Here is a 27,999-nt window from a genome sequence, read left to right on the forward strand (position 1 = left end):
ATGGTGAGTTCAGTATTAATGTTGTTGTAAAATAGAGAAATAATGACAGAAACATCTTGTGTTAAATCAATGATTCTTGGGAATTTGGATTAAACAGGTTTAAATTTTGGAAAAAAAAGTTAGTTAAATTACAAAATATGAAGGTATATCATTATAGACCAAGGTCTTGGCTGTTCAGCAATTTACTGGTGCAACCTCCCCTGTTCGTAGTTTTTTCATAAAATAGGCGTTTTTCCAGTTATTAGTTATAAAACATTTACTTTAAGCCTAAATAGAAAAAGTTATGATTTTTTTATTTAATAAACATATTTTTGTATTAATAGAGACTATTAATTGAATGACTCAACAGCACTGAAGAAACATATTGTAAGCATATTCATTTAAAACAAATAAAACTCCGTCTGACGGTGGTGACACTAATCTGACGGTGGTGACATTGGCCTTATTATTCCAGAATGTATACCACTCAAGTCAATGGCTTCTTGCTTAAACTTTATGTAAATATTTGGTCCAAAAATAACAATCCTGAGCACTGTGATGACAAATATCAAATCATAACTTCCTAAAATACATAAAACCTGACAGAAAAGACAGAAAACCTGATGGTGGTGACATCTGACAGTGGTGACAAAAACCTTATATAGATTAAAAAAAATAGATGAGTTGTTCACATTAGCCATCTTGTTTCCCCTCTGTTGCTAGCTACTTCAGACCTCTTCTTAAAAATGATAAATTTATTTCATAATCTAATCTAATATTTTTTATACAAAGATGACGGTGTTGACATGTTATGGTTGTCACAGTAGCAGTGTCCAAAAATATGAACAAGTTTAAGAGAAAATAGCAAGGCTCTCCTGATTTTGCCAAGTGGTTGATGTCCTCAGGCCAACATTATGTTGACCCTAGGACAACATTTCAATCAACCAATCAGATTTCAGAAATAAGATTATAGTTTGTTTTAAGTTTAAGCTTACAACCAGGTTTAGCTGTTTCTAGACCATTGTTTTTACTTATCATGTCCCTCTGATTTTAGGGTTTGGTTATGGTTAGGGTTGGGGTTTGGGGTAGGTTTAGGTTTTATTTAGAAAAATGTTGTCCTTGGGACAACACAATATGTTGCCCTGAGGACATCAACCACTTGGCAAAATCAGTTCGAGCAAATAGCAAACAGGAGCATGAGTGATCTTGAAGCATGCAGAGCTAATGGTTTGAAAATGGGGTCCTCAGGAATGCAGTTGACCCTGTAGTTGTCTGATTTTATTGATAAATATCTGATGGTGTTGACGAATATGTGGGACACATTTTGAGCAATCACAAAATAATAGTAAATATTGTTCAAAACTCACTGTTTGTAGTTTTTAATACATATTACAATGTACTCTTTCATGTGGTAAATATATTATTCAATTCAATTATTACTTTAGGCTTTTTTAATCAAGTTGAAATGATTATCTCTTAACCAGGGACAGCTGATTTTGTAGGCAATGGGCCAGCATATAATCATTAAATTAATAAAAAATTAAAAATAAAAATAAACCTATAAAAGAACCTTACCTTACCCCCTGATTATAACATTGATTCTTTTTCTTCATGAAAATGTTATTAATTTCCAAGAGAATTAGCACTTTTCTTAGTGGGAAATGTTTTTGCCAAAGTTTCAAGAATCAATGAAATATCAGAGATATATTTTAAACTCTGCTATTAACCTCAGGAAGATGACTGTTTTTTAGTGTTGTTTAATGGTGGGTTTATCCATTCATTTTACATAATGCAGAATTAACCCCACATTTCAGTGCCAAAGGTGTGCAGTGTAAAACAAAACAGAGTTATGGTGTCATAATCCTGTCTTCTTGCTGTTTTTTAGGCTTTGTCCACACAAAGCCAGTGCATTCCCTATCCGATCTTTTTTTTCTTGTTCTAAAAAAATAATCCGTAAACACGAAACCACTGAAACCGACTGAAAGCGGTGTAGTATATATGCCGGACCAGTATGGGGTGCGGTAATTCTGGCACAGATATACATTATACACGGAGAAGAAGATGCGCATAACCAACGTATGGTGTTGTCCATTATCGCTTGTTGCTCACCACAATTGCATAGAAGCAATAGATTTTGCTGTAATAAAGCTAGTAGGCTTAGTAGCTTCTGTAGCACAAACACAATCACGTAGTACGCCATTATTGTTGTTGCTGTTAAGTGTGACGCTTCCGACAACATGATTTGATGATGTTTTCGCTTCACAAAAATATACGGATTGGCTGTACACACGAAACCGCAAGGGTGCCGATTTCAGGTTTCAGTCTCCCAAAACGCCGGATCCGTGTGGATGAAACGCCAATACGATAAAAAATGTATACGTATACAGTGATACACGTCTCCGTGTGGACAGCCCCTTGGTTTAGTGTGAGAGGATTGTAGCAGTCCCCATGTTCTGTGTTTGAAACACATGGCCATTGTTTGTTTCTGTGTGCCATGTTGTTTCCTTGTTTATTGTTTGTTTTGTCACCCTCACCTGTTACCCTCATTATCTCTCTTCAGACTTAAAAAAATGCCTCATCAGTTAAACATATTTTAATGTGGCAAATTTCCATTACATTAAACCAATGTGATTTTCTAAAACTTGACTTTATTATGCTGACCTAATGTAATTTTCATTAAAATCAAACATCAGATGAATGTATTTTAATTACGTGGCAAATTTCTGTGTAAAATAATGACATTAGTATAGTTGTATCTATATCATGTTTGTTGGATGCAATAATCACATTGAACCAATGTGATTGTCCTCAAACTTGGCTTTATTAGATTTATGTAAACTGTATTCAAATCAAACGTATATTTATTATATTAATTGAATTAAGTTCAATTTAATTTTAACAATTGTTCATCGTACCAAAGCAGCTTCACAACGAATAGAAAAAATAAAAAAAACACAAAAAAGCAAAGAACAACAGAGCATGGCAATTTTATGGGGTCAGATTTGTTTCGTATTTCTGAATAAATAGACTATGATCCACAAATAAATATAGAGAGTTTCATAAATATTTTTTAAATCCACAAATGCACAATAAGCGAACCATAAATATATGTTAGACGTTTCATAAAAAGGAAGGAAATTCAAAAATAAATAAAATGGGATTTGCAAATGAAAAAATATTTATAAATATATATTTTTATTTTATTTATATGTGAATGGCTTCCCGCGCATTGGTGGATCGCTTTCTGTGCATTTGTGAATCGCTTTCTGTGCATTTGTGAGCAGTAGCGTAACGAGCCAACACCGGGCCCCTAAGCAGGATTATCAAGGTGGGCTCTTTATTACAGCAGGTGATGACGCAATGTCCACATGCAGGCTACAATGAATAGGACAGGACAGGATCATAGAGACATTAGATGACTGACAAAATCAGAAATAGCCTACGTGCACCACAACAAAAACATAACACTGGTGACAGCGCACCATAACATATGAAAAAACATTGCTGGTGACAGCACACTATAACATATTGTTTACTCACTGCTATGACTTCACACACACACCTAGGTCTAAATACATAAAAAAGATGCTCACTTACATTATAGGCTATAGCGTTACATTATAACCACATTATAATTTGTAGAGGCATTTTCCGGGCTTTAGTTCTGGATGGCATGATGCACACAGCAGCTCTAAACTTCAGACAAAACACAGCTCAATCATTACATACGCAGGATCGATCCATACCGTTTAAAATCATGTGTTTACTTACTGCTGCACTTTGTGCTTTGCTTTAGGTGTCTGGTGTAGTGTTTGGGTATTTAAAGCGTTATCGTTTCTTGTTTGTGCTAAGAAACCAAAAGATACAAACCAGCCGATTTCAAAAGTGCACAGAAACTCTGGGCTGTGATTGGTTGGGCTCTATCGCTAGCGGTGATTTCATTGGGCGATGGCTTGTTCGACTTCATGCGCCATAAGAATTGACAGCCGGGTGGCGTCAAACGACCGCGAGAGTGATTTGCGAAACCATACGGAGGAGTTTGCTTTTAAATCACTCTCGCGGAACTTTGACGTCTTCCGGCTGCTGTTTCTTGTGGCGCCGCATGAAGTCGAACAAGCCTATTGAAAACCCATGAGAAAGCCTGGGAACAGCGGATAGTTACGAATATGTGATAGGGCCCGCCGACTGTCAATCAAATTCTTCCAGTCGGGCGGGCCCCTGATTGGTCCGGGCCCGTAAGCACCGCTTACCCTGCTTACCGATAGTTACGCCCCTGTTTGTGAATTGCTGCACGCATTTGTGGATCTGAAACATTTCTAACGTCAAAACGTGCACAAGAATCCACAAACAGGTGGACTCCGACCACCGTCTACTCCAGCCAATCAGACAACAAGCACACTGTGCTGACCAATCGTGGCAAGATTTCCCTCCAACCAATCACATTTGTTTTACTGTTAGGTCGGGAACACAGTTGAATTTCATCAGGCAATCTTTTGTAGGCTGCATACATCATCAAGACTGTCTTATTTTAGAAAATTAACTATTATAAAGTTGACTATTATTCTTAGTTAGTCGTTAATTGTTGTAAAATGCTTATGATTTGCGGATGTAATGCTCAGTTAACTTAAATTAACCAGACGTAATGACTTATGCAGCCTGCATATGCGACCTCCGGAGGCTGCAGCCTTCCGATTGAGGAACGGGCACTGTTGACAGTTGTCAATAATTCTTTACTAGGGATTCTCTTAATACACTTTGTGGTAAGGTATGTCAGGGTTAATATTTGTCAAATTAAATTGATTAAAACTGGTTTTTAGCAGTAGTTTACTCCACACGTGGCTTTTTGGTTTCTTCTGTTGCCGTGTTGGTTTGTTTCCTGGCTGACAGTAACTAAGTTTAGCATTTTGTAAATTCTGTTAATAAAGTCTTTCTTGAAATAATCCGGCTACAATCTTAAAGACGTCTTGGTTTAAATTTTGCTTATCCCTTATGTAATATCAAACTCCTGTTCTCAGGTAATTTTAATCCTTTTAAGGTTCCATTTTAATGTGAGGTGGAAATTGGAAAGGCTTGTATAGTTTGGTCTGTTCCTGATTATTTATATTATTTGACCAAATTATCAATAGTTGAAGAACAAAATACTGTTTTATTAGATTATAATCTATAGTTTGGAATAATACTATATAACTCATTATATTTACTATTAATTTAGTAATTTCCCTGTTTTTTCTTCTTTCTTGTAAAGCTGTTTTGAAGCAATGCAACTTTGTAAAAAAACACTATATTAATTAATCTGGCTTGGCTTAACTTAAAATTAAATTTACACCCCATTTAGAAATTTCAGATGTGTGTGTGTGTGTGTGTGTGTGTGTGTTTACATTTAATATTTAATTTACTTAAGATAAGATATTGTGATCTATATAAATCTGTACTACTTATTTCAGCACACTCTAACAAATGTCTGCATCTAAGCTTGCACAAAGGATTAGTTTATTTATTTATTCCTTCAAATTATTGATTCACAAATAAATGTGTTTATTACACATTTCATTAATTCACTCCTGTCTACTGCAATTGCTGATTGAGAAACATGGCATTGACCTTCAGGCCTTGTTCATTAACACAGTATGACAAAAAAATTCAATATCCTCTTGAACTTGAAATATGTGTCACAAGGTGACGATCTTTTTAGGGGCGGAACCAAAGTTAGGGAAGTTTGGTTCCGCACGGAAGGTTTCCCACCGGGCCGCATTCGATGACGCACCTTCTCACTTCCTGGTTTCCAGGGCAACATAATCGGGGCTTTATGAGCCACAGGTGCAAAGAGTTAAGCGAGCGAAGTGTGATTGGAGGCTGTGTGAGAGGGAGCCAAATAAATAGCTCTGCAGGAACACATAGGAGGGCGGGCACGAGAAGCGATCAACGCAGGGAAAGCTCCTCTGCCGAAGGCATAAAGTAGACACGCACCTTTTGAAGAGCCCGCAGGCTCTGTTGATCCGGGCTGTGCTTGGAGCGCGCGGAGAGAAGACAGGAGCCGCCAGGGGCGAAAGAAAGGCGATACGTGGATGGAGAAGAGGAGCACCCCGAAGAGAGCAGTGTGTTGTCGTGCTTCGTTCTGCAGTGGAAATGCTGGAGTGATAGAAAACCCTATGGGTGGAAGAAAGATCGGTTTACGAGACACATTTAGAAGAACAAAGGAAGAAGGAAACGTAACGTTGTTTTGCAACGTAATCAAAGGCGGACCGCTGTGAGTATTAACTCCTGTATTAAAAACGAAGTAAACGACTAACTTGGGAACTTACTGAATACCTCCAGGAGAAGGAGGGCGGCCCTACCCCTGAACTAGCGTGGTAGGTGAGCCGCAGGAACTTTCCATTTAAGCAGCCACAGTAACGGAATACATATTCAGGCCGTATTACCATCGCCCCTATCCAACCGAAGCGAAGTGGAGGACGACGGGCGTCTCTTTGTGTACACCGGAGTGTGGTGAGTGAGTCCTTGTATTTTTAAACCTTAATCGTGTCTTTGTGTCCCAGCTGCTGTTTGTGGAGAAAGAGAGAAAAAGAGTGAACGTCAGGAGAACAAACTGTGGAAAATTACACTTACCAAGAGCTGTAGACAGCGGAGAGGTGAGAAGCACCCAAGTCCAAATTAACCGTGTTTTTGTGTCCAAGCTGCTGCTTGTGGAGAAAGAGAGCGAGTGAACGACATGGAGAGGAACTGTGTGAAACCTTGCCGGGAGTATAACGAGAGCCTGAAGAGGCCGTTATTTTAAATTTCCCCTTCTCCCTTCCCTATTTATTATTTTAAATAAATTAAATAAAGTACATTTTAATATGACGTTTACCTTGTGTGTCTGGTCATTGGGGTGGTCTTGGGAACCTCCTCGAGGTGGAAAAAGGGGCGTGACCTTATTAACATCTGGGTCCACCCCTACCTGTGACATATGAACACAAATTCATCCTTTTCTTCAGAGAATTCCCCGCTCAGGACCTTCCAGAGGGCATTTTGTTGATCATCTGTAACACCTGGTCAAGTAAAGATGCAAGTCTTAAAACATATAAAAATCACATGAAATGATATGTAGCGTCTGTCATATCCCTTTTAGGCAAACATCTACATCAGCTGAATGCACCCCCACTCCTAAAAAACACACACAATAAAATATACTTGTGTAAAAATCCATCTTACTTCTATGAATTTTACTGTTAATGACAATAAGAGCATAAGCTTGTTCAGAGCATGAAGGGAAAATAAAAACAACACTGTAAGACTATCTAACAGCTTTGACATATTAAACCTTCTTGACATTAAAGGGAAACTTCACCCATTTGCATTAAGCTTTGTACCGTTAGAACCCCAGTCATGTTTTTGAATGGTCGTGCACCATTCCCTCAGTTTCCCCTGAGAGGGGAGAAATACTGATTTCAGTGAGGCACTTCCTTCTTTCAATGATGTAAAAATCGTCATTTTGCGTCATTGAAAGAAGGAAATCCTGTATCTCTATTGAGTGTGAAAGACTACAGACACTCATTCCTCATTTTTCCAAGGTGGGGGCTATGGGTGGGACCCACTCACGCTTCAGACCAATTACAGATAAGTGGGTGGGACTTACGAAAATATACGAACACAGACCGAAAAAAAACGACCAGCCGCCATCTTTATGCTAAGCTAAGCTAAACAGAAGTTGTGGAGCGAGCCAGAATTCATGTTACAATAACAGTGGAAGTTAATCAATATTACATGGAAGAGGGTGATTTTACAAGCGTGATGCTCTAATCCGCTGTGCATTGCACCTTTATGAGCCACAATACTGCAAAGAGCTGAGGCAGATGTAGGAACAGAAGCCCGAGGAGTAGGCCGGAGCCTGGGCGTCGGCTGGGTAGAGGAGCCCGGTGAAGACGCAGCAACCATCGGCCTCTGCTGCGTAGAGAAGCTTGGACAGACTACTGCATGTTTTCTCGCTGTGTGCTTGCTTTATTACATTTCTGCATCAGATAAGGATATGGATGTTTGTTTGGTGAAGGTTTCTATGCAAGAGAGGAACTTTGCGCGCGTTTGGAACGTTTATTTCACGGACATGTTTCGGTTTACGAGCAGACGCGCTGCGGAGTATATAAGCTTGGACGGACTCGCGCCGTTTGCTTTCGGTTTAACATTTCTGGATCAGATAAGGATATGAACGTTTGTTTTGTGAATGTTTCTGGTCGCGTGTTTATTTCAAAGACGTGTTTCGGTTTACGAGCACAAGCTCCAAGAGCTGAGGCAGCGCGTCTGTGGAGATATTATGCAGGGGACGCGTTTGTGTGCAGGATGCAGGGGTAAACGGACGTTTAACTAAAGTGAGTGTTTATATTTCCTTTGTTATACTAACGTGGCATTTATGTACACAATAGCATATCTGAGCGGTGTTTTATATGTCTATATTGTGAGAGCAGTGAGGCCAATAATAACACAAATGTAATTACAGTAAACGAGACAAAAAGAAAATTGGTAAAACTAAATAAACATTTAAAATGTATACACTTTTTTTAAGTACTTGGAAAGACATTTGTACTGCGGATCTGAAACCGCACGTTACTGTTTGAATAAGACTTTGCTACACACCAGGCCAGAGTGTTATTGTGTGTACCACAATGTAACATCACGTTTAAAAGTAAGTCATGATTGGTGTCTGTCAGACACAGTGGTGGTGGCTATTTTCTTTGTTTTACTAACGTGGCATTTATGTACATAATAGCATGTCTGAGCCGTGTTCCGAGTAATGGGAGTGGCTTGCAGAGCTGTGCATTGTGGTGCATAGTGGCAGTTGTAGTTTTTCATACAGATGTGCTCTAAAGTCACATTTTGTCTTTTCTCTGTCAAATAGGCACAAAATTCTACATTTATGTTACATTTTGACTACAAATATGACTCACTTTCCATAAAGATTAATGTTCCTATCGGTGAAATGGCCCTTTAAGATGTAGACACCACAGGAATTTCTTGTTCATTTAAAAGATACCATAATGCATAATGTGTAATTAAATGATCAGTTCTGTAGTAGGAGACGAGGTAAAACACATTTGTTTTGTCATGTCATAATAAAATGTACCACGTTAGATACAAACTATCTGTAAGCAAATGTCACTACATAACTATAATGGTAGCGAAGACTACTCTGAAGTGTAGGGGACTAGTTACGAATGAATATAGCAGTGTACCAGGGTGACTGTCAGAACACAATAGAGAGCGTTGAACCAACTTGAGCTGTTTATTAGGCACACAAGAGAGCATACATTAGATAGGAGAGAGCCAGCATTCAGTATTTATGAGGTAGCACACACCGCACAGAACTCTGAATGAGAGGCACAACTTGGATAGCAGAGCAGTCGTTGTTGAAGGTAAGGGTTAATATTGGTAGTAGTCATTTAATGAAGCTGTGCACAGGATTAGACTATGCTCCATTAAGAGAGATAGGCCAGAGATTTATGTATGAGCTTGGTTTCATGTCATGTGAATGGAGATGCATGAGTGCCTGGCTATATTTGAGAGCTTAGCCAGATCATAGGCAGGTGTAGATGTGGTTTCCTGCAACAGATTACAACAGGATTCCCAAAGTAACACTAATGCTAATAAACATACATAACATTGACAAATTAGATACAGCTTCTCCCCTCATACATTATCAAAATAACATAAACAGACGTGTCTCAAATGACACATTTTACCCCATTAGCAGTGTTTACACAACGTATGTAATATAACTGACATTATTACAGGATAAACACATTGATGAACAGCAAAAGAAAGTGATTTATATAACGTTACAGCGTAGTAGATTCACAGTTTAGCTAATAACATGTTAGCGCTATTAATAACGGAAATTTTAACAAAAAAAACATGCAAATCTAACTGTACTCACTCTAATGACGCACATGAACACACCACGTAACAATCTGGTGCTATTGTCTCCACAACAACACGATTCATGCCTCACACAGCGAGACACTTACAAAACTAGCGCTCTTCCGCCATTGCTTTGAGTGAGCGATACTCGCTGTCATAATAAAAGTCCTCCTCCGTTTGGGTCTTTTGCACAATGTTTCTAGAAAAGACTCTGTAATTGGTTGAAGGGAGATCGTGCCACGATTGGTAAGCACAGTGTGCTTGTTGTCTGATTGGCTGGAGTAGACGGTGGGCGGAGTCCACCTATTTGTGGATTCTTGTGCACGTCTTGACGTTAGAAATGTTTCAAATCCACAAATGCACAGAACGCGATCCACAAATGAGTGCAGCAATTCACAAATGCACAGAAAGCGATCCACAAATGTGTGCAGCGATTCACAAATGCACAAAAAGCGATCCACACATGCGCAGGAAGCCATTCACATATAAATAAAATAAAAATATATATTTATAAATATTTTTTCATTTGCAAATCCCATTTTATTTATTTGTGAATTTCCTTCCTTTTTATGAAATGTCTAACATATATTTATGGTTCGCTTATTGTGCATTTGTGGATTTAAATTTTTTTTATGAAACTCTCTATATTTATTTGTGGATCATAGTATATTTATTCAGAAATACGAAACAAATCTGACCCCATAGTTTTTTATATATAGTTAAACCAATGTGTTTTGCTTAAGTCAAGCTTAGTACACCATGGGGTGGTTTCATAGATAAGGCTTAGCTAAAGCCAGGACTCGCCCTCAGTTAATTAAGATGTTTAAGCATCTTTAATAAACATGCCTTAGGAAAAGATGTTACTTTTGTGCACTTTAAGAAAAATGTGTGTCACCATCTTATTTTAAACTGCCCATATGCTTTTCCACAAGTTATATAGGTGTATGAGTTCCATAAAGCATGTTTCAAAAGTTGTTTGCTCGAAATAGCTTGTAGGAGAAGATTCCATCTCTAGTAGCCTCTGTTTCAGGGCATTTCAGATTGTGCCGTTTTGAGCTAGTCATTAAATATTTATGAGCTGCTGCTCCTTTGATCACGCCCCACTACTAACGTCATGTGCCTGTGCGCATGCTCAGTGGTATCGTGAGCAGTACAGGCCATACTGTGTTATTATTTTATATATTATTATTATTATTATTATTGTTATTATTATTATTAACGGTTTATGTTGCCAACAGACAACTCATGCAGAAAAGTATCACTAATAAGTACACTACAGGAGAAGAAACTCATGACACACAATGATTCCAGAGTAAATTGTGATGTAGCAGTCACAACAATAAACTCGTTTTCCCTGGACAATACTTACATATTCCCCATAAAACATTTTCAAACGCATTATTTTTGCAAATTACAGAAATTAAGACCCGGCGGGGGATGTATACTGCTTGTGGACCGCGTGCTAATTGCTAGAAGCTAGCGGGAGTTCCGGACCGTAAAGTTATAAGAGGCTCGGGGGCTAACCGTCAGAAAAACCGGGGCGGTAAGGCACGGTCTCGGTTAGTTTGGCAAAAAACTTTTAGTTTGGCAAAGCACTATTACTTACTTCTTGTAGAATTGTAAAATAAAGCCGTTAATTTTTTTTTAACTTTTGAAACCACCCTGTAAACTATCTAGCCTGCAAAAATATCTATATAGCCTACTGTTTACAAACAATTTTAACATCACTATACATTTAAAAGGTACAATTTACGGGATTAGCATCAATGTACGATCTCTGTTTTGAGATACAGATGCTCTAGCATCATAAATGTAACAGTTAGTATTTTGTGACAGAAGATGACAACATGCAAAATATAACGTGACTTCTTACCTTTTGTGTTGATACAACGATCGCAAATCGAATCCAGTCTGTTTCAGATGTGTGAATGATCCATGAAAGTCCAATAAAATACATCCAATAACCATTTTTGTCCACAAATGCGTATAATCCGTGAAATATAGATACATAGTCTGTTGTTTACATCAGATTTCGCATGAAGGTCTTATCGCTTACAATCTGATGACTATTTGCGTTGTAACACACTGTATATAAGATTACTCCGGGTTCCAATAACCACGTGTTAAAACTTTGTTTTTAAAAGTAGGTGGGAGTATAATCCATAATATCCAAATAGCGCTGTTATTTCAGTGAGACATGATAACAGCACAGAGGGTATCAGCGTGCGAAGTGACTGACTGCTCTGTGCTCTCTCTAGCTCCCTGGTGGGTGGTGACCTGCGAGTGGGGTGGTGGGCGGGAAAATTCAAACTGAATGTGACGAAACGGCTAGTTGCGAAACAACGGAGCTGAGTTTGAACTCGTGCAATCTGAGTCTTAAAATTGCTGTTTCAGGGCACCTTCAAGGGGCTCTAAACGATCCCAAACGAGACATAAGGGTCTTATCTAGTGAAACGATTGTAATTTTCGGCAAGAAAAAAAATCTACTTTTGAACCACAGCTTCTTGTTTTGCACTATCCGTGTGACGGGCGACCTCACGTAATGCGTCATGACGTCGAGGGTCATGCATGACGTATGCAAAACTACCGCCCCAGTGTGGAGAAGAGGACCGTTCTGACGTTGTTGTATGTGGAATGATTTAATTAATGTCCTTGTGTTAATTTATTGTTTAAAATGGTCCGCAAATGTGCGTTTCACATATGTAATGGGTGAACTTTCTACATCATGACGTATTACGTGAGGTCGTGATGGCGCGTCACACGGATATGGCAAGATGAGAAGTTGTGGTTTAAAAGAAGATATTTTTATTTTTCTTTCCGAAAATGCCCTTATACCTCATTTGTGATAGTTTAGAACCCTTTGAAGCTGCATTGAAACGTACATTTTAAACTACATTTAAACTGTAAAGTGTTGGGGTCCAATAAAGTATATTAAATTGAGAAAACCCTGGATTTCTGCTCGACTGAACAAAGGAAGACATCTACATTTTCGATGACATGAGGGTGAGTAAATTATCTAGATTTTTTTTTTTTTAAGAAAGTGGAGTAATCTTTTGACCAGGGGTTAAGAGATAACCCTGGGTATTAATAATCTGAGGTTTCACACTGTGTATTCCTAAACCCTGGGTCAGGAGCCTCCAACCCTGCTCCTACACACCTGTCTGTAATTATCAACCAACCCTGAACACTTTGATTAGCTGCTTCAGCTGTGTTTAATTGGGGTCATAACATTATGACCCTGCTTTGATTCACACTGCATGCGTTTGGCACCGCAATGCAGGGTTAACCCCACAAAAACGCTGCTAAACCCTGCTTTCAAGAGTTAATTTCAGGGATAACCCCGCTTCTAAATGAAACGATCGTTAACCCAGGGTTAAAAGCAAGGTTTAGAACGAAGATAACCCAGTGTTAAGTGCAGTGTGAAAAGCTCTGTTTAAGTTTTTTATCAATGGGATTCTAAAATGTCTTAAATGAAATGAAGAGGATGACTATAGTGAAAGTGACATGCTTGTCAAGTATGCAACGCATAGTCTTAATGTGACATCTGCATTTATCCCATCCCAGTGAGTAGTGAACACACACACTTTAAAGGCGGAGTCCATGATGTTTGAAAGCCAGTGTTGATATTTGAAATCACCTAAACAAACACGCCCCTACCCCAATAGAATCCGGACCTTCTGTTGATAGACCCGCCCCACACATACGCAACCCGGCGTTTGATTTGATTTTATTGGCTATAAGTGTGTTTTGGTAGTCGGCCCGTCTCCTTTCCCAACGCGTTTTTCAAACATCGTGGACTCCGCCTTTAAGTCATGAACACACACACACCCACCCACAGAGCAGTGGGCAGCTATCCCAGCGCACGGGGAGCAATTAGGGTAAGATAACTTGCTCAAGGGCACCACAGTGGCAACCTGCCGGCCATGAGACTCAAACCGGCAACTCTTGGGTTACAAGACCGACTCTCTAACCACTAGGCTACAACTGCCCTTTTAAGCAGTTGTACATAGAAGATAACAGCATAAATTTCGACTGATTTTTTTAAGAGACTATCCTCCAAAAAGTTCGACCTAATAGTTTGTTTGTTGGTTTCATGAACATTCATGGTTTTATAGATATTTTGGAGCATCTAACCCAGTCAGATCTCATTCAATCATAAACCAGAACATTAGAGCATGACGCAATCGGTCACGACAGCCAATAGCGCTTCAGTTTATAGCTAACGTAATGATGCAATCGGTCACGAGACACACAAGAGCCATCAAAGATGACGTATCATTGCTTCTTCTGGCGGCAGTTTTTGAATCAGTATACACAGATATCTACAGTGGATTGTGATCAGTTTTGCGTCTTTTCTTCATATAAATCGATCGTTTGGCTACACTTGGTATATTTAAAGTACTTTTTGAAAAAAGTTGTGATTGTTTTGTATGTTGTGTTTTATATCATATAATAAATAAATGGGTACGTTATTTCCCCTAAATGCCTGAATTGTGTAATGTGTAATATAAATACAATTAATCCTGCCAGTTTAAACTGAAAATCATATCCAAATGCATTTCATTACAGCAAAATTATACCCCAAAATATAATTTCATACCCTAATATATAAAGTTTCACTTGTGGCTGTTAGAGGCGCTAATTTAGTAAACGCATCTGTTGGTCGTATTTTAGGGAATGGACAAACGACCAAAACAGTCAAATGGGTAGGATGATATGTTGTTTCTTAAAGCTGTTGTGAGGTGAGAAGCTTTAATATACTTTACTGGACTAGTTTTGCCTTTGTTGCATTTCTTATCACAATCAACTCGACTCTCGAATGCATAAAAATACTTCCTTAACTCTTAGATAGGATGTGTTAATTTTATCTTTTTGTGTTAAGCTTTGAACACATTATGTGTAATTTTAACACATTATGTGTCATTTCTGTTGATTTTGTGTTAAAATAAAATACAAGCTGTGTTAAAAGTAACACAAAATGTGTTGTTTCAATAATAACACAGAGATGGGTGGATTCTGGTACAACGCATTTAGTGTGTTGTCCCAGGATCAACAGTAATGTGTTGTTTTTAAACACACCCGTTCTAAGAGTGTTGGCATATTGTGTTACAAAGCATTGGGGTGTGTAACTGATAGAATTTGTAGTTTATGTTAATTAGCTTATACAGGCTATGTTAATGAAAACAGCTTATAAGGCCTGACTTCACGTCAGAATTATAACACAAAGCAGGAAACATGAATCACCTTGTTTCTTTTAAAAAACTGGGATGAACAGAGCGAAAACTTTACAGTGGAAATGAAACTGTATTGTATTGCTCCAGCATCACTGGTTTTATAGTAAAGAAGTGCACATATGCAGATATCATAGCATATAGCAATAAATACACACACCTTGTTCTCTTCAGGAGTTCGAGGAGGGAGCGAGGGAGAGAGGTCCCAGGGTTACGTATGCGGCACAGTCCTCGGCTGGGCCCTCAATAGTTCATGGGCCCTTAGAATCGTCCTAAGCATTCCCTTTGTAACTCAAATTTTACTTATTCATCCAATTCACTTCACTCTCATTACATGTACAACCTTAACAAGATACATTCATAAATATATATAATACATGTTTATTAATGCATAATATTTGAATTGCCCTAAAATTAGCAATTTATGATCATTCAATGAAGGCTCATTGGGTTTTAGGACACAAACTCAAATTTCAGTTAATCCAACTTCACTCTCAACAACTTAAACAAGATAAATTTCTTCAGTAAAACTAAAATACATGTTTTCAAATTAATAATATTTTAATTGAGCTAAACTGACTAATTTATGGTCATACAATGAATGTCCATGTGCTTTTTTCAGTGCATACATCAGATAACAACTAGAAAGACTTTATCTTACTATTAGTCAAATAAATGTTCGAATGTATCTGAAATGTAACGGTACATATTACAGTTTGTTCTGAAAACAATGGACATTAGTTTTATAAGAATAAACAAGTGAAATTTAAAGTTATGATGGTGAGGTGATGGATTCAACTATGGCTGAATGTTGGAATGTTGGATGCCAAAGATCCAAAAGTCTTAATGTTTGAGATTTACTACTTGCAGTAATCATCAAGTTTTTAACAGTATATTACAGTCTGTAGAGGTGCCTGAACTCTCTCTTCTGTTACACACTCATTTCATTATTTTATTTTAAGTAATAACCCATTAAGCCTAATTGAAATGTAAGGCCTTCCTTGAAATTGTTCTTTAAAAATTAAAGTCTAGTTTCAGATCTCTTTGTTGTGAGCTAATACTTTAAATAAACCATGAGGTAGATACAGAGAAAAGGGAAAACAGCAGACAGGAGGCAAAGTGATGTAAATATAATACAGATGGCTTATTGAATAATCTTAGTTGCTTCAGTGCTCAGTTGGCTTTGTCAATAGTTTGCCTAACTCTGTCCAGCTTCATAGCTTCACTTACTGTAACTAGTAACAGATTTATCAGGTGTTATTATACCTAACACAGACAGTGGTTTCAGTCAACTGTGCTGTGATTGGATGTTGACATCAGAGGTGGCTCACCATTTCTTCACTTTGTGAAATTCTTTTACAGTACATACTGTAGTATTAAATTGTACCATGAACATTATTTGAAGAGTTTGGTTCCAAAACATGATAAACACTTTTTTTATTAGTAACCGCCAAAATCAGTATTGCATTAGGTCAGTATTAAAAAGTAAATTATTAATTAATTGATATTTATAGTGTACTTTTCTCCCTTTTTTCCAAAACACGATAAACGCCAGTCCTCCACTCAACACAGCGCACCATTCCACGCATTTTTAACAATAATGGCGGCGCTTTGAATACTAGTTTGAATCCTAGGTTTCCTCATCTACTTTGTACTTTGTGATCAACAAACAAACAAAAAAATAATAATAATTTTGATGGCATTGATAAACCTGTGGTGATTTTCTGTGACGGGGAAGAAACATAAGCCTTCAAAATCAAATAATTTACGCAAGAGGCACTCGGGAGACGGAAAAATATCGGCATTGCTTTTTCTCCCGACAGCATCAAGCTTCTGTCATGCTAACACATTGACCCCAGAGGATCTTATGAAAAACTTTACATTATTTTAAGCAAACAAAAATCGAGCAGGACCAAAACATTTTACAGCTGATCACCAAGGATAACAGCAGCAATGACAGTGTTCTTAATATGACAAAGTAAGTGTTTCGAATGATGCCATATAGGGGAGGTTTCCCGGACAGGGATTAGACTAGTCCTAGACTAAAAATAAATGTAAGAGCTGTCCAAACTGAAAACAACTTGCACTGACATATCTTAAAATACATAATTGCCCTTTGTTTTGCCGCAAAATGCACACAAGTAATGTTTTTAGTAAGGCATGTTTGCTAAAACTAGTTATATTTCCTAAGTAAACTAAGGCCTAGTCCTGGTTTAAGCTAATCCCGATCCGGGGAACCACCCCTAATGTTTATTTTTAAATCAGTGTATACCACTAGTCAACTAAATGAATATATTATGGCAAAGATAAATGCACATTTATATATTGATTTAATAGATTTATAACATTTTGAAAAAAAAATGCTCATGTATTTATTGTATTTTGCGGGGTTTTTTTTTATATAATAAATGGATTAGAACTTTTATTGTTATTATAACCTAAAGATGCTATGTGAAAGTTTGTAACAGAAAATAGTGGTTTCCATTTTGTCACTTTCTTGGTAAAGAAAACACATTTTTACCGAAATTTGTCAAAATGGATTTATTGTGTTTTGGAACTAAACTCTTTATTTCCTAAAACATTGAACAAGTGGTAACTGCAATTACATAGGTTAAAACCAGTTACATGATACAACATATATGTTTTGCAATTAAGTAAACATTTGTGTAAATTGTTTGTCATTGTACAGAAAGACCAACACCTGAAGTGTCTGTTTGGCCTCCTGGACATTTATATGGAGGAGAAACTGTCAATCTCACATGTGTCATTAATAGAGGAGGAGTCAGCAGCTGGAATTATAGCTGGTATAAAGATGATTCAGACATTCAGCATTATGAACAGATTTACACAATCAGATCTTTTAATGAGTCTGACGCAGGTAAATACACCTGTAGAGGAAATTATATCAATGGATTACGATACTCAGACATCAGTAATGCAGTTACACTGACAGTATCAGGTGAGTCTGTTTATCTGTATTCATCATCATCCACAATATAAAGTCATTATCAACACACAATGACAAATTAGATTTTTTAGGTTTTAACCTGTAGTTTACTAGGTTAGTTCAGAGGCCAGGTCATAAACACATTAAATACACAATACATTTTAATGATGAAATAAGACGCATATAATCATTGCTGCATGGGGTGTTGTTAGACACTTTGAGAGCAGAGTGGGTGCCACCTTTATATTTACATGAATATATTTAATGATGAGTATAATAGATAATGAATAATTGACAACGGGCCATTGAATTATAAGAAAATAATGACACCAAGGTGGTAATGCGGCACGACGCGAAGAGGAGTGCCGTTACACCGCAGGTGTGCATTATTTTGAAATAATTCAAAGGACCGGAGTCAATTATTCCGCTTATACCACGGTTACCACAAACATTGCTCTGTTGACTATTTTTAAGACATTTGACAAGTTAGGTGTGCGGTTTGCAGAAAAATAATCAACACCCATAGAACATTTCTCAGCCAATCAGAATGCAGCATTCAACAGACCCGTGGTATAAATTGCATTAGTCCAGTCTGCAAATGTTCTGGTTGTGTAAGAATCTCTACTTCTTCATTCTCAGGATCTTCTGGTCTGATAGTTGGAGTGGCTGTCGGACTGAGCGTCTTGTTTTTGATCATTTTCTTGGTTTTGTTGTGGTGGTACAAAAACAAAAAAGGTTTGAATCTTCTGCCCTTTCAGAAATATATCATACATCAATGACACATTTGCACAGAATGTCCAAACCATGAAGGTGAAGTGTGTAATGTTTGTTTTTGTCTCCTATCATAGTTTAATGTACAGTATAAACATTTTGGTGCTTTTGTAACCAGTTCTACCTGAACCACCTTTGAATGAGATTAAGTCTGGCACTCTAAGAAGTTTGCTACAAGCCACAGCTTTTACACACCAGCTATCCTTTATTATAACTTTCAAAAACTCCTTTTGTTTAAGTTACAGTAAAGGACTGCCGTTTAGCGTGGTCCTCCACTTTTAGAGGCTGTTTACACTTGGCATTAACATGTGTTTTCGTCGATCGGATCACAAGTGGACGACGTTAATGCCAGGTGTAAACGGTGTTCAAAACGTTTTGAGCTCGTCCACTTTCGACCACTTTCAACCACATCCAGAGGTGGTCGAAACCACTTTCGATCGGATCGCTTTGGAGTTGCGGAACGCACATGTGATTGAATGCGTTCGAACAGCCACACGCGACCGCCTTCTCTCCGCCCATTTATCTAATCTGAGGTATTAAACACAAGTTTTACGTCTTTTTTGACTTCTGGCGTGAACATTCGGTGAACAGCGCTATTTTTAGCCTTTCATTGATAAAACTAAGCGGCTGATCTCCGTAGTTTCGTTTTGAAAGCGTGTGAAAGTTGCGCGATCCTATTTCATCAATTGCGCTGAAAATTCAAAGAAAGCTCTTACATACACACGTACAAAACACTGTGCAGCATGTTTACTTGCTAAACAAGCAGTGGACTCCGAGATAATATTAGTTTGCGTCCATATAAACTCATAATTACTCCCGCTCGGGTTTGAATGACAGCAGAGAGACTCGCCCACCGTCTCACAGACCACCCCCTCACAGTATTCAGGACAGAAGCGGTCGAAAGTGGACAAAAGAGACGGATTTAAATACCAGGTGTAAACGTAATGTGTCTCTCTCATCCACTTGTGATCCGATCGCTGAAAACACATCTTAATACCAAGTGTAAACAGCCCCTTAGTCCACATGACCAAACTTATTTGTTTCCAATTGATGATACTACAGTGTGCAGTTTAGTGATATTTTAAACAGTTAAGAAGTTCATTTATGCACACATAAAAAATTCAGTCAGAATGCATTCAACCTCTCGATAGGAAAATTGGGCAGTTCAGAATCACTGGTGCTAAGCATTTATACATTTGAGAGGCTGTTTACACCTGGTATTAAGATTTTGGTCGATCGGTTCAACAAGGGGGCAGCGCTAAAGACAGGTGTAAACGAGGTGTAAAACGTTTTGAGCTCGTCCACTTTCGACCACATTCAGAGGCAGTCGAAAACGCATGTGCTTTTGTGGTGTAGATGCGCATGTGGTCAAATGTTTTCGAGCAGCCACAAAAGACCGCCTCTTAACTCTTTCCCCACCATTGATGAGTTATCTGGTCAATTAAGAGAAAACATTTGCATGAAAAAACAATTCCTGATGAATTATTATGGTTATCTGTAATATCACGATTATCCATGGCAAAAAGAATATTTTACACTCCGTGTATGTTTTGATAATCATTTTGAATCTGATCTCTATCAAAAGTCATTCACAAAAAATGCAATTATTTCAGCTTTTTGCTCAAATTCTGTATTTTTGAAGAAAACTACCCATATTTCAGAGGTGAAAAAAGAGGACATATGAAGATAGGATGAAAGTTTTTTTTTTAAGGCAAAGGGGTCTGTTCTTTCATTTTATATATAACATGTTTATATATTTAAAGAACATTTTCTGGAAGGCATTAAACTTTTGTGAAAATCATAAAAAATGCTGGCGCTTACTGGCAACTTTTTTTTTAAACGCTGGCGGGGAAAGAGTTAAATGACAACAGAGGGACTCACAGACCATCCCCTCAGAAAATCAAGACAGCAGATGTTGAAAATGGACAAAAGAGACGGATCCAAACACCAGGTGTAAATGGAAATGTGTCTCTCTTGTCCACTTGTGATCCGATTGACCAAAACCCATCTTAATGCCAAGTATAAACAGCCCCTAAACAGTTAAATGTTTGTAATGACCATTTCACAAGCCATTAACAACACTGGCCCAGAACCACTTCCTCTTTTAATTTTTTTCACCACTATACCAACATTAGAACAAAATACAATCAAACAGAACATGTTAAATGTACATATTAAGGATTTAAATATGTGAAATTAAAACAAACAAAACTAATAAACTAAAACAGTACCAGTGTTGTAAAGCAGTGTTGTCTACGAAATCATGAAATTGGCTTTAAAATATTTTGCTGTTTTGTTTAACACAAAGGCAGATGGCAGTGTCATGTTGAAATGTTTTGGAAGACCTGTTTAAAACAATCACTATTTTTCTTGATCCTGTTTGGTTTTGCTACAAAGGCACAAAAATGACATACTTCACCTTTAATACAGCATGAAGTTCTGTCTCTTGTATACTGTAATAAATATCCCTGTTGTCAAACTGACTTAAAAGTCAGTTTAATGTTTTATTTTTTTATCAAACTTAAAAGTAAATATTCCTAAAGCACGACTGTGTTTGACTACTGTAGGTAAAGTCTCTCAGTCTCTGTCAGCTGCCAGTCCACAGCAGATCATCGGTCAGACATCAAATCAGATACAAAGTGAAGATGGATACACTCCAGTGCAGTCTGGTCAGTCTACAGTAACATTCATACAGTATGAAATCTGCTTTTATAAGAGCTGATGCAGTGACATTCTAACATACATCAGAACACCCTAGTAACTGCATAGCAACAGACTAAAAACACTCATACCTGAAGCAACACCCAATCAATCACCCAGAACAGCCTCACATGCTGATACAGAGTTTAACATGGGAAAATACCAAATGCATTTATTTTTCATTTGCATTTTTTAGTCAATATCAATGTTAAACAATATTTCTATAGACTTACTTTATTATAAAGATATAAAGCTTTTATAGATGATCTATTGAAACTTTTTTCATTATTTTGTTCCTTCATTACAGGAGATGCTAACATTTATGACTCTGTTGATGCAACGGACAATAAAGACGCAAGCTCAGGTAATGTATTATTAACCTCATCTAATATAGTTCATCTTACAAAAATGAATCAGTTGAAAAGTTTTAAGATTCAAATCAATTTTATTCAGCTGTGACTCAGGCCAGCTCCAGTGATGCCATGTATTCACAGGTCAACTTCAAGAAAAATAAACTCAAGAGCAAAGGTAAAAACAACTAGTAGAGTAAAACTAAAGACTGTGAGGAGAAAACTCTTAATCATTTCTTTATTCTTCATTGTAGACAATGAAAGTGAATCAGCTGATCTCACATATGCTGATATTGAATTGAAGCCTAAGAAAAAAATGAAGAAAAAGAAAGAGAAGAAAGGTAAAGAAACACAAGATCTCTCCTGAGATATCTGCTTCATGATCATCAGAGAGATTTCAAATTATTTTTATTTTATTCATTATTGTCTTTGATAGCTGACTTTAACAGTGCACCGCTTTAGATGCCTAATGTTCTAGTCATGTTATCTTAGTAATATCATGCTTTCGTAACATTTAAATCACACTTGTGGTGAATTTCAGTACAACAGCATGATTTTGAGGTGCTGTTATTGAGTTGTAATATAAAAAATAAGTTTATATTGATTAACTAACATGTCAGACAAAGTTACCAAGAACTGAAACTGATGGCAGAGGGAGGACTGGAAATGTTGGGTTGTTTTTAATGAAGTTTTCTAACTCTCTGCATTTTTAGGGAGTAGCAGTGAAGGTGATGACACTGTTTACTCTAAAGTGAAGATAGGAGATAAAGGTGAGATAAAAAAAAACTAAAGTAAACACAGCATCATTTAGTATTTTTAAAATAAAGTTAAATATTGAATGATTTAAACTGATTTTAGTCTTTTGCATTCATTTGTTTTTTCAGATGTGGCTTCTGGATCTGTTGATGTGACTTATGCTCAGATAAAATAAAGGCCCAGATGAGAAAAGACGGCAATACGCTAACAATACTTAATATTATTAATCCAAACCTTCATGTGCTTCAGAGTAACTGCTTGCAAATCTTTGATTCTCTAATAGGATTTTTTTCTATTAATGTTTCATTTGTTCATGTATACCTGATATTTAATTGTTCTAGAGGTGATACAAGCTAGTTAGTTACTGTACTGAAGTGTTGTGTTGCAACATGATCTCACAAAGTTCCGTGGCATAGTCACGAAATTTTGTGCTCATTTTTTCCGTGGCATTTTCACGGATCTCCGCATTTTTCCGTGGCCCGGCTACGGACTGTTTTTTTCCGTGGCATTCTCACGGATTGGTTACTCAACTGCTTTTTTCCTATTTTCAAACCATTTTCGCTTCCGTTTAGGGTTAGATTTGGTGTTTGCGTTAGTATGTCACTTTAACTATTGGTTTATACTATTTTTTCTGATTTATTCTTTTATATTTTCAAAACTTTAAACAATTGTTGCCTGGAGTTGGGGTTAGAGTTGGGTTTGGGTAGGGATGTCATTTCATGTAAATCTAACCCTAAACCGAAGCAAAATGGTAAGAAAATAGGACAAAACAGTTGAGTAACCAATCCGTGAGAATGCCACGGAAAAAAACAGTCCGTAGCAGGGCCACGGAAAAATGCGGAGATCCATGAGAATGCCTCGGAAAAATGAGCACAAAATTCCGTGGCTGTGCCGCGGAAGTTCGTGAGATCAGGTTGGTTATATAATAATTTTGGCCTTTGCCAGTTACAGTATCATCACCTAAACCTGGAGAGTGAAAAACATGTTTGATCTGTATAGTTTAAAGATAAACATTACTTTAAATATGTTAAGTTGCTCATTTATATTTTGTTACTGTTGTAGGAATAATGTAATACTTTAGTTTAGACAGAGATGTTAATGTAAGATATTGTAGGCTAAATATCATGGTCTGTGTGGTACTAGCAAACCATTACATTTTCATTGCTATAATAAGAGTGGCAAAGGTTTTGAATTAAGTGTTTGTAGAATTCATATGAGATATCATAAAATATATGTTTCATTTATTCTCATATAACAATAGGTTACCCTACTGGACCCTACTGGTACTGACATGACTGTAGACTAATTCCTCATTCTTATGAAATAACATAGAATTTTTCAACACCCCAAAATCCAAAGTAGTCACGCTCTGTAATATACAGTAAGATATATTACTGATAGTTATTTTATTTTATTATGTGTTGTGTAAATAAATCAATTTTACCGATGCAAAATATGTTAGAAAAGATGCATCGCGATGCAAATGCTACGTTTTATCCAATGCACAGTTTTTAAACCGATGCAGCGCATCGTTAACCTTTTATACCGATGCACAGAGCAAATAGGGAAATCTTTCCATTCCTAGTGTTTATATTAAAACTAAAACAAACATTTGTCTTTATAAACGTTCTGTCAAGTTTCATAAAGTTTATTGATTTGGCTTGCTTGATTGTTAGTTGGACAGCTTCAGAAAACGTCACAGGATTTCCGATAAGGGAACGTAGAGACCATTAATGCTCACTGGTTTTTGCATGTTATTGTGGTAATTTTTTAGGGAATGAACGTTCCAGTGCACTGGAAGGATTTTGGTATTGAGACTTGACCACCTGCTGGTCTCACTAACACCTCTACCAGCAGCAAGTTTACCCAGAAACCCTTTTAAAGTCCTAATATGTACATATAAGATTGTACTATGATTGTTATGCACGTTTTTTTTTTCTTGTTCAAGAATTAACTAAATGTTTTTAAAACACCATTATAAGTTTAAATGTGTAATGCTAGAGTTTATGGTTGTATTGCGCAAATGTGTGCATTTTATATTGTACTAATCTATGTGCATCTTTCAATTCAAGTTATAGATTTTGAGATTTTTTTATTCACAATGTATGTTTTTGTCAGATTTTTGCTGTATTTAAAGTCTATATTCATATTACAGCTCTCTTCATTAAATAAACTTAACACCAGCTATATCTGTAGTTTCTGTTAACTTATGAGCTTCTTGTTAGTGTGCACAGTTTTATTGTGTGTTTTAAAAGAAGCTACTGTACTAACACATGCTAAACCCGAAAGCTCAAAATAGTTCAATAAATCAAGATTAATAATAGATCAATTCAATCTAACAGTCTAATTCACCTATTCAGGATTTTTCATTTTATCATGTTCACTCAGCTTTTATTTATCCATTTAATTTGTGAGATGAATGATTCTTGTTGTTTTAAAGTAGCATTGAAGAAACTGGCAAGAGGATTTTCCGGTTCCCAACATGCTTTGCACGTGGCTGCATTAGTACATTAGTAAATAGTGACATTAGTTACCACCAGTTGGAGCTTTGTTAGATGTGTAGATTAAGTAAATTAGTCTTAAACTGTACACGCTGATGTGAGGAATACATTTAGTAAAAACAACAACAACAACTAATTTAAAATAACAAAAGGTTTATTTACAAACTCAAATGATCGGTTTCCTCAGTTAAACTTGTTAGGTTTGCTATATAAACAAAGTGACAAACTATGCACTTATAACAAGTTCAACGTTCAACATTTATATTCTCCCATTGTTTCTTTACATAAAATCTTGATGTTTATATTAAAGTTACACTGCAAAAAAATACTTTCTTACCTAGTATTTTTGCATTGTTTTCAGTACAAAGATAAAAAAATCGTTCTTATTTTTTTCTTGAATTACGTGTTTAAAAAAAGTTAACTGATTTCAAGATTTTTTCCATCCCATGTAACTTACCATATAACAAAAACAGTAAACAGTCAAATATCGCCAGACAGTCAGCAACTGGCAATCTGACTTTTGACATAACATGAAAATCTGACTTTTTCCATGTTTGAATGCTATATTGGCTGCCCTTGTGATGTCAGAAGGGGATAATCCCACCCCTTAATCTGCACTATCCAATCACAGCACTGCCATTTTAACATCTTATAATAAATTATCTATATGGAATTTTGAGCTAGAACTTTACATACATACTCTGGGGACACCAAAGATTTATTTGACATCTTAAATCTAAAATATTGCTGCAAGCAGTGATGGCGGGCCCTCGCACGTCTTTTCATGGCTATATGGTACTTCCCAGAAATCGATCCACAGTGGGCATGTGCATCAAGAGGGTAAATATCAGTGGACTTTTTTATGTTGTTACTGACCAATTTGGGAACTGTACAGGTCAAAGAAACACCACATTTTAGACACATATTTCTGTTTGTTTGTTTTTTGTCGACACTTAACAGTCGACAACTGTGATGTGTGTGCCAAATTTCAAGTTAATCTAAGCACACCAAGAGCCTTAAATATGCCTGAAATAAAAGTAAAGTTTGACGCAATGCCATGGCAACAGCGTTTGAGATATCAGAAATCTTTTCACAATTTAGCAAATGCAATGTTAGTTAAGCCTAATAAATATTATTCTTGTCTAAAAATAAACTGGTGAAGTTTGTGAAAAACATGTACGGTTATAAATTTAACCTAAAAAAAGTTTTAAAATTACTAGACTGACATTTAAAATGAAACATATAAAGCAAGGAAACAAAGCATAATTTATTCCTTTAAATATTTATGCTATGTTTTATTATCTCAGAATATATTTTTATAATTTTTAATCATCAGTTATTTCTTCTGTTGTGTAGATGTTGATGTGATTCTGGACAGTCCTGTTCATCCTGTGACTGAAGGAGATAATCTGACTCTACGCTGTTTATATCGAGATAAAAAACCCTCTAACCTGAGAGCTGAATTTTATAAAGATGGATCAGTGGTGCAGAATCAGACTACAGGAGACATGATGATCATCCCTACAGTCTCAAAATCACATGAGGGTTTCTACTACTGTAAACACCCAGAGAAAGGAGAATCTCAAAAGAGCTGGATCTCAGTCAGAGGTGTGAGTCTATATGAATGATTAGTGGTCGACTAATATGTTTTTTTTTATGGCCAATGCCGAGTCGACACCAATATTAAGAAAGCTGTATGGCCGATATGAGGAAAATATAACACAAATCTTATTACAGTAAATAAGAGACAAACAGAAAATTGGTGAAACTAAAAAAACATTTGTTATGCATAATATACCCTTTTAAAGTACTTAAAACATTTTTTTATGTGTTATCTGATGTCTCACAGTACTGTTTGAATAAGTGTGTTGAACTAGTGTGGTGTGTGACAACATAACGTCATGTTAAAAAATTAATAATGATTGGTCATTTTACTGTGATCGCTTAACATTGAGTGGTACTGATTGTGTTTTCATTACAGACTAAAAAATTTAAGTATTAGAGAAATTTACCAGCCGATTGAAAAGTTTTTTCAGCTGATGGCGATAAAAAAATCCCAAATATCGTATGACATAATGGCATCTGCAATATTGGTCTACTAGAAATGATGTGAAGTGATTTTGTTTGTTGTTGTTGTTCAGATATACTGCATGATAACATGTGTTTCAGTTTCAGGAGCTTCTCATGTGAAGATGTTTGGCTTCAACATGATCACTTCTCTGCTGGCAGTTTGTACATATCTGACAGTAACAGTCGTGCTGGTTTTCAAATGCTGTAAACTAAGAGGTGAAATATCTGATTGTTTAGGTTGTTATATTTTGGACTAAACAACATCTAACATCCAGTTAATAATTGTGTTTGTCTATATTTAACAGATCCTCACTCATCTGTTGAAGATCAGTTGCAGTATGCAGTAAGAGAAGATGAAACATCAATCTGATATGAATGTGTTGTGAGTGCAGTGAAGCTTCAGTCTGTGATCTCTAAATAACACATTCACAAACTGAATAACTGCAGTCATTAACAATTACCAAATATGAATTTGGGAGTAAATCCCATTATAATTGATATGTGTGTGGATCTTATACAGGAGTCACTCACAGTTTTTAGCATTTCTTAGCATCATGCATTTGTTAAACGCGCTTTTGTTATTGTTTTTATAATTTCTGAGTGAAACAGTATATTTAGGGTTTGCTTGAGCTAAAAAAAAATGTCATATATGGAACAATTTATTGCATTTTAACAATATATATATTTTTTACATTTTACTTTTATTGGTAAATCTCCATTCCATAATGTATTATGAACATTTCAGGAAAAACTGTTTTCAGTGGTGTTTGTGTAAAAAAATCATAATGGACACATTAAATCAGATA

At 36.5% G+C, this 27,999-nt stretch overlaps 1 protein-coding gene and 1 long non-coding RNA gene across 2 annotated transcripts; both read left to right on the top strand.

Moving 5' to 3' along the window:
- Positions 1-17,531: 17,531 nt before the first annotated feature.
- Positions 17,532-21,599, top strand: LOC141351124 (uncharacterized). The gene is made up of 3 exons (XR_012359349.1): positions 17,532-18,057; positions 18,685-18,780; positions 21,384-21,599. It is a non-coding gene; the product is annotated as an uncharacterized lncRNA (long non-coding RNA).
- Positions 21,600-24,399: 2,800 nt separating this feature from the next.
- On the top strand, positions 24,400-27,969 carry LOC141350838 (Fc receptor-like A). The gene is made up of 4 exons (XM_073856664.1): positions 24,400-24,430; positions 26,480-26,731; positions 27,293-27,409; positions 27,499-27,969. The coding sequence occupies exons 1-4, from the start codon at positions 24,400-24,402 to the stop codon at positions 27,561-27,563; spliced, it is 465 nt and encodes a 154-aa protein (XP_073712765.1). The 3' UTR covers positions 27,564-27,969.
- Positions 27,970-27,999: the final 30 nt, after the last annotated feature.

This window comes from Misgurnus anguillicaudatus, chromosome 19, assembly GCF_027580225.2.
Source record: "Misgurnus anguillicaudatus chromosome 19, ASM2758022v2, whole genome shotgun sequence".
Taxonomy (NCBI): Eukaryota; Metazoa; Chordata; class Actinopteri; order Cypriniformes; family Cobitidae; genus Misgurnus; species Misgurnus anguillicaudatus.

Coding starts and splice junctions, on each gene's coding strand:
- LOC141350838 (XM_073856664.1), top strand. CDS start 24,400: ATGAACGTTCCAGTGCACTGGAAGGATTTTG. Junction 24,431..26,479: donor AGTGCACTGGAAGGATTTTG/GTATTGAGACTT, acceptor TCTGTTGTGTAG/ATGTTGATGTGATTCTGGAC. Junction 27,410..27,498: donor CAAATGCTGTAAACTAAGAG/GTGAAATATCTG, acceptor TATATTTAACAG/ATCCTCACTCATCTGTTGAA.